This window comes from Odontesthes bonariensis, chromosome 6 (genome assembly GCF_027942865.1).
Source record: "Odontesthes bonariensis isolate fOdoBon6 chromosome 6, fOdoBon6.hap1, whole genome shotgun sequence".
NCBI classification, from domain to species: Eukaryota; Metazoa; Chordata; class Actinopteri; order Atheriniformes; family Atherinopsidae; genus Odontesthes; species Odontesthes bonariensis.
In genome coordinates this window covers 22,758,408-22,768,980 of record NC_134511.1, presented here as the reverse complement: position 1 = coordinate 22,768,980, position 10,573 = coordinate 22,758,408, and the positions used below count along the sequence as shown (strand labels likewise).

The 10,573-nt window shown below is 41.4% G+C and overlaps 1 protein-coding gene across 1 annotated transcript; it reads right to left on the bottom strand.

Annotated features, from left to right (window-relative positions):
• Nucleotides 1-719: 719 nt before the first annotated feature.
• On the bottom strand, nucleotides 720-9,431 carry pik3ip1 (phosphoinositide-3-kinase interacting protein 1). Its single transcript, XM_075467978.1, has 6 exons — nucleotides 9,142-9,431; nucleotides 8,807-8,935; nucleotides 8,158-8,274; nucleotides 5,628-5,816; nucleotides 5,397-5,475; nucleotides 720-2,428 (listed from the first exon to the last, which is right to left on the bottom strand). The coding sequence occupies exons 1-6, from the start codon at nucleotides 9,254-9,256 to the stop codon at nucleotides 2,221-2,223; spliced, it is 837 nt and encodes a 278-aa protein (XP_075324093.1). The 5' UTR covers nucleotides 9,257-9,431; the 3' UTR covers nucleotides 720-2,220.
• Between the last annotated feature and the right edge of the window lie 1,142 nt (nucleotides 9,432-10,573).

Sequence of the window (10,573 nt, the reverse complement as noted above, 5' to 3'; positions counted from 1 at the left end):
ATAATTCAGTTTACCTGTTACAATTCAAATTTATTCAGATCAAAGTTGAGTGAAGTGTGCTTTAAAACACGTTCCAGGGTAACGACGCTGCCTCTGATCTTAAGAGGAATAGTTTTCCTCGTTCATTCACAAAAACTCAAATTTGTTTCTATTTGTAGGTTCATGAAATTCCAAAATCAAAGGTGCTCTCAGTTGAAGATGGCTCTCATTAGGCAGATGGTTATTGTTCCAAAGAAAAATCTGTTTTAACTTCATAGTTGATAGCTGAAAATCTTAAAACATACCATCCTTTTTTTGGCTAGACTAAAGCAAATACTTTTCTTTTGAGACTTGTGTGGAGTCAATGATGTAGATGCAGATTTGGATTTTATTTTAAAAAATTAGCTTTTTGGACTTTAACTGGAAATATTGTCAGTAGTCTTTAGGTTTGGTCTAGTATCCAGTTAGAGCAACATAACAAAGGCAGAAATAAATCTACCATTATCAATTACTAAGATTTGCATTCAGAGACTGAATGTTCATTTCACTTTAAGCTTTGAATCCATTTCCCCCAGTTGTTCGTCTTACCTTATTTACCTGCTCTGTTTGCTCGACTCACTTTTCATGACTTTCCAACAGAGGGAGCTGCTGTAAAAAGTTCTTGCTCAAAAATAAACCTACAAGAGTCCAAGCATTCCTGCAGCAAACGGCCCTCTCCACCTCCAAAGTGAAATGGACACTTTAGTGGCTATTACTTTTATTGAAGTTTGAGCAATGAAAATATTCATACAAATACAAGTGCTGAAATCAAATGCTGAACGTCGGGATTTTAAGCACTTTGATGGAAAAAAAATCATTTCAGCCAGCAAACGGACACCAGAAATACCGAAGCAGCAGCAAGTAATGATTAACCAGTGATGAAAATCAAGAAATAACCACAAAACCTGATGATCTGGAGTGACTGTGACAACCAATCTAATGAAAACTCATTGGGAATCCAGTGCATCATGTCAAAACAAACTAAAACCTTCTCCTTGTTAGGATTTCTACTTGCAGCCACACAACATGTGTTTTTTTCCAAGGAGTTTGTTCCACTTTTTAATATGGAAAAATGGCCCCTGAACAGCAAGCATACAGCAGGTAACCGTGTACATGCAATTATGCTTTATATGAACACCCCGCAACGTTTGGATTGTTCCTACTCTGCTCCATTCTCGTGTCTACTCTGAAGCATGTAGTGCTTAACTCTAAAGTCTGAACATAAATTAGACACCGGGCTTCTTCAGCATGTCAACACGCTTGCGTTGTCCTGCGGTGCAGACAGACGTCGGGCTCTCTTTTTTTTTTGCCCCCCAGTCTGAGCATCTGTGTTGTGGCAGTGCTATTTTGTCCCGAGGACTAACTTCTGAGCTCATGCATCCTGAGAGCACTCTACATTTCCTGTCACTCCTTAACCTGTGGAAGAAAACGCCAAGTCTTCTTTCGACCCAGCCGCCGTCAACACTTTTAAGCTACACCGGTCTGGCAGACTACAAATGGGATAAAGTACATTCAGAAGTATCATGCTAAGGCAGTTCTGTGCTGGAGGCCTTCCCTTGTCATTTGTGGGCCTGTTTTACCTCATGCGTCCTGTCACAGAGGAAGATGGCTATTTTTGGGCACACATCTGTGTCACCAGTATGTGTCCAAGATAAAGGAGTCTTTATACAAACGCGTTTCTCATCTCCCTGGCCACGCAAATTAAAGCCCAACACATATTCATTGCATAACCACTCCTCCTGTGGAAAACAAAAGATTCGTATTGTAGGACTTTCCCCATTCTACACGACATCACCTCCTCGTAAAGACCCGGTTTCATCAAACCCTGACTGGTCAAAGACTGTTTTACTGGCTATTCATGCTGTCATTAAAGGGGACCGCCTGTGACCTTATTTTGTTTCCTCTTACAAGTATCTGAAATGAATATCAAAGACCTTAAGGCATGTCCTCGTTAAAAAACAGATTTTGCCTAAGTGGTTTCTAGTTGTTAAAATTGTGTCCATTTTTGTGTCGGCTCATCTCGTCCACGCCTCATGTTTTTAAAAAAAGGAGAAAAGAAAGGAAAATGGACACAAAGGACACAAAATATAGTTCAAGTCTTCGGAGCCAATGCTGCTCCCCATCTCAGGGAAGTGGAGATGAGAAATAGGGAGATAGGAGTGTTCTGGTCCACAAAATAAACGTATCCTGTTGGAGGACTACTCATGCTCCAGGTGTGCCTGCGTGCTGGCCCATTAGGGGGTCTCCACCCTCCTGGACAGGGGTGGTCTCATGCTCTGCAGTGATTACAATGGTGTTCTCGTCTATGAGCTCACAGGTGGGATTGGAGAAGGCCGACAGGGGCAGGGTGATCCTCTGCATCTCCCTCTCATACACTCGCTGTTCATGCTGCTTCTTCAGGTCTTGGCCCCTAAACACAAACGCAAAGAACAGATTCAATACACGGTTACAGAGTTTTCATCTGCAGCAAGTGGGGGGGAAAAAAACACTGATATTATAATCACAATTCGACATTCATTTAAAGTTGTGCTCGTGACCATTTGACACATGTTGCAAATTAGATTTTGTGGGGTTAGTAAAAGCAAATCCATATGCAGGAAGACCATAAGTAGCCAGCCATGGTTTCGGAGTTTTGTTTATCTTTCCCCCCCAAAAAAAATCATTCTGTCCATCAATACCTCTTCGACTTTGTGACTTCGGTCTGCCCCTTCTCTCTTTTCACCATCACTATTCTGACTACCTCCTTGTGCATGACTCGCATCTGGTAATAAACTTTGGATTTTGGACTTTTTAACTTCCTTGGAGCCCTGCCTCTGGGTGCCTCTCCTTGAGAGTCCTTCCATAAGCCAGTCTAAGCGCAAGTTTAGCTGCCCATAGACCAGTCACCATTGATCTAGAGCACAGAGATTAGGGCTGGTGGATAAAGAAACTTTTGGGGATCAATTTAGGCTAGCTGGCGGTGGGCCCATGTAGAGTCACTGAGGGACTCCCATGTATAATCCACAGTGAAATCCAAGTGGAAAAATACTAACAAACCTCTAGGGCCTTAACTACAAAGATCTCATGAGAGCTTTCGGTGGGAAAACCAAAGCGTGGGTTTCCCATATTTAGTACCAGGAGGGGTGGTACACCCATAATCACTTGATATTTTTACTGGGGATCCCACACTTTTGTTACACTGACATACTGATTGGTTAAATCCAATATTCACTCCCTTGTTAATTACTTTTGAAAACAGTTTTCATCAATTCCTCAAAGACAAGCAGTCATGTGGTTGAAAAGCTTCAATCCTTCCTGAGCCTTTATCACAGCTTAGTTTAATAGTAACTAAGCCATTATGGTACAACATCTTTTACTTTGAGGCCTTAAGGAGCCACCCATGCTTAATATTTGGGATGAAGGGATTCAGAAAACATACTGTATATAGATAGCAAGTCTTGCTCTGCAGCAGAGGCGAGCGACAGATGGTGATGAGAAACAGAACTGACAAGCTGGTGAGGAGTTTTTCTTCTCCGAGGCAAGCTGCAGACAGCGGCTTTATAAGGTTCTGGAGCCCAAACAGACAACTGAACTCTCGATTCAAAACATCTCCTACCTGCATCATATTATGCACCTCTGCTCTGCTTCTCATTATATCACCGCACGGTCTTTAATTTCAGTTTCAAGTACTATCAGGGGTTTGTCGGCTCCTTTGTTTGTGCCAGACTGTTTGTTTCCAGAAACGTCCCGTAGCTGGTTGCCTAGCAAACTGCCCACTCTAGCTGTGCTCTCTTGTTTCCACTCTTTGTGCTTGGAAAAATGAGCCGTCTGCTGGCTAAAGATTCATATTTAACAGATAGATATGAGTGAGGGGCATTGATCCTCTCAAACTTTCGATTTGAATTTGAAATAAAAGAGAGACGGGCAAAGGACCTCAGAATTCTGGGTAGCAAACCTGCACATAATTAGCATTTTTCTCGATAAACTATCTGCTCCAATTCTCTATACCAAATTGAGCTTGGTCTGCAGTGAATGGCCGTCCTGATTCATACTGTAGGAGACACAACACAGTCTACAACCTCTGCTGGCCAGTGGAGCTGCAGATTAATTGCAAAGAGCTGGGACATGCCTTCCACTCATTTATCACATTACTGAAGGTGATGTCACTGTATATTGAGGGCACGTCTAAGCCCTCTGACATAATGTGCTTCTCCTCCTTATTAATAATCACCTCCTAAAAATAGAAATCAAAGACAAAGGAAGTGCTAATATGATATGACAGCCAAACACACGTCTTAGAGGACATTTTGTGCCGTCAACGGATACCAGAATACCCTCTCTCACAACATTTGGGCCATCACTTTGCATGTTGCATAACTGTGACTGTTCAGGCTTCTCCACCCAATTCAACCCCTCCTCCATGCACTCTTCTCTTTTGAGAATATCAAGAATGCTCAGAATAGACCGCAGGCATTTCATTTTCTCCTCATGTACTGTTGCGATAAAGCCCTTAAATTGGCCACATTGCATCTAAGTGCAACAACAGACACCATCAGTGGGAAATATGAACAACAGCTGTTGGCTTTAATTTAAGAGACCCTTGACATGTGTGCTCTCATGAGAACTAGTCATGCTGGCTTTATTCCTGTACACCTATCTGAGCCAGTACAAACAGACACATGTGACCCTTAAAGGCAGGGTAGGGGATCTTTTTCTGGAACATTTTTTTACATATTGCTTGAAATACTCTTCACACCCCCATTGCAACCAATTAATTAAAAGTTTTGACACAAATATGAAAAGTTTTAGTGGCCTCTAGAACATACAATCTAGGAAAAACAGTATCCAATCATTGTGAACGGACCGTTCACAATGATTGGATACTGATGCCGTCTATCAAACTGCAATCTGCTCCTCCCTCCCCCTCCTTCCCCCTGTGCGCGTACCCTGCTCCGTGAACGAATTATGTGTCCAGAAGCTTGGCAGGAAGCTAAACCAGAGCCAGCTTGGCTAGCACCTAGCATTATTAAACGTATAGTTAGCATAAACTAAATACTAAATACGGCAACGATCGATGCTTGCTGTCAGAACAGCGCTCGTGCACCTTCGTGCTCGTGCGCGTTCATGTACTAAAGAGGCGTGCCTTCGGGGGGAAAGTGAAGAAAAGGGTTGGGACTTTTTACCTGTGTATTTTCAAAATGCAGCTTCGCTGGACTCAAAATCCAGGATCTCCTACCCTACCTTTAAGCATCACATTTAAGGGAGATAAATCAATGATATACAAAAAAGAGACTAAGTGTTTCTTTTTTTAAAGAAAATATTGGGCCCTCTAATGAATAAATATTAAAAACTCCTCTAATCCAAATGACTGATGATCATGTTGGGATTTAGATGCTAACCTCTTATAGAAGTAGCCAAACGTGATGCCCACTCCAAGGATGATTATAATCGCCATCATGACGATCCCCAGGACATAGCCTGAAAAACAAAATGGCGCGCATTTAGGGTTTGAAAATAGAATACACTGCCAAGAGGTTCATGTGGAACACTTTTAAATAATTCGATCTGCAGGTTTGTGTGCACACCAAACACCATATACATGTTTCAGGCTGTTAACAAGTACAACTTACCAGCAGTGCCAAGATCCTTCTTCTTTTTGGGCCCTGTGTGCACTCGCCGGCTGATTCCCATTACTGGCTGCACAGCAGCGATTTCTCCCTGAGAAGCTCCTGACCTTGCTGGCTGGAAGCTCTCAGTGGAGGTAGCGCTTCCTGTTGGGCCGAGGGACTCGGCCTCTGCCGGCAAAGCGGAACTTTGCTCTACAGACACATCAAAACGACAGGAATAAACAACTTTTCTTGTGGAGATTCTCCTCGTTTTTCGATTCTCCTACATATTTTCTATCTAAAAAGTCCAATTCTAGACCCAAACTCCTTGTCCCTGTTGTATGAGTACAAAGAGTTAAAAGTAGCAGTTTTGGCATCGATCATCCTTTTCACTTTATTGCCAGAAAAAAAATAATGAAATATCCTTTATAAATAGTTATAAAGATCCCAAATTCTTAAATACAAATATATATAAAAGATTTTATTGTAACCTTTTAGCCCGTGAAGCCATTGTCAATTTAATTCTAATATGACCTTTTTATTTTGTTTCTTATCTGAGCCCATCAAAATGAAATTAAAGGAAATCTAGTCAGTTACAAAGAGTCCAAAGAGGACCTCTGCTGTCTATGCTTTTTATTGTTTTCTGCATATTATTGACCCCAATGATTTTTGTTAATTTCATGCATGAGAAAAGTAAAGGAGTTCAAAATGTTTTGAATCACGAATGCTATAATAAAAGTGAGCACCCCCCCCCCCAAAAAAAAAGGTAAGAATTGTGTATTTATTGTCTGTCATGTCTACATGCCACTCAAAGATACTGTTGCATTACTTTGAAACAGGATTTTGTACAGCTATAGGGAATTTGGGCAAAGCACTTGTATCGGTCACATGTCTCACACTTCTTGCCCTGCTTATAACCCCAATAAGACTGCCCAACATTAGGACTTGGCCAATTACAAAGAGGGATTCAAGTTTAATATTTTAGAAAATAGCAGCTAAAGTCTTGAGATTGTTTTTAATCATACTTGTCTAATACCTGGAAAAAAATTAAATAAATCAAATTCTGTACTTTTTTTATACTGCATAGGAATCCTGAAAGTAAGACACAGAGATGATTGATTTTTACTCATACGACAGTAGATCCCTTTACTATTTCCTTTTCTCTTTTGTCCTTCTTTTTCCTCCTTTCATGCCAACATACTTAAAAAATATCTATCTACACCAGGAAGTCCAGACTTCAAATATCTTGGGCTGTGCAAACCCCTTGAAACCATTGATAATGGCTGCTTTGTGGTGACCATACTTTTTGATTTCCATGTGAATTCAGCTCATTTTGTCAACTGACTGGTGCTCAATTGATTTCTCCCCCAATATTTGATGAAACAAATGTTCATTATGCCACAACAGCATATAATACTATAATTCATCTGCTATGTGTCCTGCTAAATCAAGTTTTATATCCATGCCCATCTACACACACTTAAAAGAAGGGGCTTTATAAATCATATAAACACGAGCCACAAGCAGCTACCCTCAAATTTTACTGCAGAGTTCCCTTATTTTTTATACTTAGATGTACTCAGATGTACTTCATTTAATTTGTCTTAATCGGCTCAATCTTTTAGACTTAACTAGAGGAGTGTCATCTGGACCGTGTTGTTCCCAATTATTGCTGGTCCTAGTGACGCAAACCCGTCCCAAAGCTCTTACATTGTTCTCAAGAATATGTTGGAATGTAAGTTCCTTAGAGGATTTGTAAACACGTGCTATATATATATATATATATATATATATGATAAGTAGCAGACATAGTTGTGTATGCTCAACCCTCTGCAGAAAGATAAGATCTGGTTCTTAAGTTTTTTTTCCAGTTTCCTACCTCCAAGTTGTTTATGAACTCTACCCAAGTTAAAATGGCTGAAGTCATAAACAGAAGTCAGCCAATTAGCTGCTGTCTCCAAGGAGAGGCGGCTCCTTTGTGCCAATGAGTGCAGCTTTGGGGCCGGGTCAAAAAAAGAAAAGAAAAAAAAAGAAAAAAGAAAAGTCTTCAGTCTGAACTTCCTGACATGTGTGCAGGGCTTTGTTATTGTTTGACTTTTGTTGGCTTCAGGGCAAGCATGAAACAAAGGGGAAGCACATAAAACTTCTCAAAGCAGCTTAATGCTGACCAACTGACCTGCTGCATTTTGAAAGTCTTAGCAGAAGAAGTAAATTGTTAGTTATCTATCTCTACAAGTTCCCTTCCAATGGCGTGTTTGTGGGAAACGGACCAAATGTAAACCCTACTTTTAAAGTTTTCTGTTGAGCTGCAAAAGCTAAAAGCTTGCCTGCATCATTTTTGGGCTGACTAATTAGGACATTAGCTTTCCCACAAAAGTATTCACCTCATTATTTTCAGTTTTATAGATGCATTCAGAGAGGAAAGAATGCTGTTGTCCTATGCAGCTGACCTATAATTATTTCTACTACAAATTCCTAATACCCCCCCCCCCCAAAAAAAAGCCAAGTATACTATCCATAAAAGTAATCACAATTGTGTGCAGTGTTTGCTGACCTTTACATGCCTCAATTGCACAGAATTGTCTCTGGATCGTCCCATCTGGGCCAGCAATGTAGCACCAAGGCCCCTCAGAGGCGTCTGGGTTTCGGCAGTAATTGTGATCTCCAGCACCTACAGGAGGAGCGATAAAAGCAGCACACGTCTGTTACCGAATCCTTATGGAAATACAGGCCTGTTTCTGTGCGTCTGGCCCACTGTGTGGATGAACCGCTGGATTCATGAATCATTCACACTACTTCATCACACCACAGTGAGCAGGCTGCCATGAGCACAAACAATGGAAACAGCAGCTGCTGCACAGAAGAGGTCACTTAACAACCCAAACAGGCTCATCAGTGCCACCAAATCTGGTGTGTGTGCTGTAAATTCCTGTATTTACCGATGAGCATATTTCTACAACTACTTGAGATTTTGTTATTCGGGCTGGATCGACGTCAGAGTTGTTTGTTCTCCTGGGAAAAAAGAAAAAAAAAAACTGCTGCCACCATCAACACGTGTGTCATTTCAAACCTCACTTGGGTTTTCGGTGTGCTACTAAACTACCGAAAGAAACAGAACCCTTTTTTTTTTATAAATGTATTTATTTGTTTATTAATGTGGCATTCGCGGATCTCTGCAGTGCATGATATATCACTTTGTTTACCTGTCTGTGCGTCGGGATGGATTTCGACATCATAGTCCCTTGTAGTATTGATCCAGTTTAGACAGGTTAGACCTGAGGAGGAGCTCTGTTGTTTTCCTCTATAGTCCACGCCACTGGATCGCGTGCAGTCTTGATAAAAACAGCAAAATAACACGTGAACAAAACATAGGAACACGCCGTGCTATCAAAAAGCAAGACAAGACGATAAACATGTCTAGAAAGTACGTTTGAGAAGTACATACACACATGCCGTTTTTTTAACACTACAAATAAGGGATGAAATACTAAAAAAGAAATGAATGAATATAAAGTCGATAATGTGTCCTTTTTTTTACCTTTCTGCTCTTCATTTGATGCGCTGCTCTGCACAATGGCCACGCTCAGGAAAACAGCGTGCAAACAGATAAACATTTTGTACAGCTGACGGGCTGGATAAACCGTCTGCATCATGCGCCTTTTCTCCCCTCAAAAAATGTTTAAAAAAATAATAAGAAGAAAATACTGTTAAATGCTGAATCAAACCTGAAGAAGAGCCTGTGCTTCAAACACACTGCTCCCCTCGCTTGAGCCCCAGCCCTTGTTTTTGCCAGAGAAGCTCAGCTCTCTTCGTAAACAGCCTTTTGTGGAGGAGGAGCTGCCCTTTGCAGCACAAACCTCAAGGTCCTAGAGCCTCGTCGTCTCCTTGCACGCCAAAACACGCACGAGGAGAGACACATAGGAGAGAAAATCCGTTGAAAACTAGTTTTGGCATCTTATCTTGGCATTCAGCCTTCAGAGACCTCGTGAAAAGTCAAGGATGTTTGCTCCCCCCCTCTTTCAGTTTGTTTGACCTGATTTCTTTATGGTCATTTCTGTCATCCACCCTGGTGCTTTCCAAGACCAGTTTCCACGTTTTTCATCATTTCCGTTGTTTGCCCGATTATTTAATTGGAAACCCAAGAACAAGCTGGAGAAATCTTAAGTTAAACAAAGTATTTATTAGTGGTCACATGTGAAGTATAGCAGCGCTGGACTCGGAGTTACAGAGCTCCTGCAGGGGCCTCCGTCAGACAGAGCCCCGATATCCGGAAACATTTAATTGATGTTCACCTTTTTCTCACAGAGGTTGTACTAACACTCGACAAAGTATAATTTGACATTTGCTAGTGATATGAGCAGGCCATCCACCGTCATGTTCTTTGGATGTGATAAACAAAACGTGTGTGAGTGTTGTTTTAGGCGCGTATCTACTGCACCAGACCTAATAGAGACGCTTTATCTGTCCCAGTTATTTCATCCCTCTACGTCATCTTAAAGTCTTGGACATACATTGCGTTTGTATGAGCAGAGTGGAAAAGGAACAACCTAGGAACATAGATTATTTAGTAAAATACAGAACATGAATACATAATGTCTAAGAACAAATCCAATTATAAAACCGTGGTTGTCTGTAAATAGCTGATGTGCCTTCAGTTTTCATCTCACGATACTCTGAGTCATTGCTTTCCATTTATAATCCCCTTCCAACAGGAGAGTCTTATCTGGCTCTAAGTAGATGGTACATCTGCAATCTTCCTGTTTCCCAGGCTTCCTCACCGCCCCATGAGGCCTCCTCTGCTGGCTTTGGTCAGAAATGGACTCTACAGTGGGTAGTAAAGGACAGCTGCCAATAGTATTTGCCTCGATCCGCCTGCTCACAGAGTGCTGTGAGCTCAAAGCACAGGGGGCCCTGGAAATGGTGGCTCACTGTCGATGTGGCCAACTAGTTCATGGCTTAGTCAGCATTCC

Coding starts and splice junctions, on each gene's coding strand:
- pik3ip1 (XM_075467978.1), bottom strand. CDS start 9,256: ATGATGCAGACGGTTTATCCAGCCCGTCAGCTGTACAAAATGTTTATC. Junction 8,275..8,806: donor CCATCCCGACGCACAGACAG/GTAAACAAAGTG, acceptor CTCCTCCTGTAG/GTGCTGGAGATCACAATTAC. Junction 5,817..8,157: donor TGCAATTGAGGCATGTAAAG/GTCAGCAAACAC, acceptor ATGTGTCTGTAG/AGCAAAGTTCCGCTTTGCCG.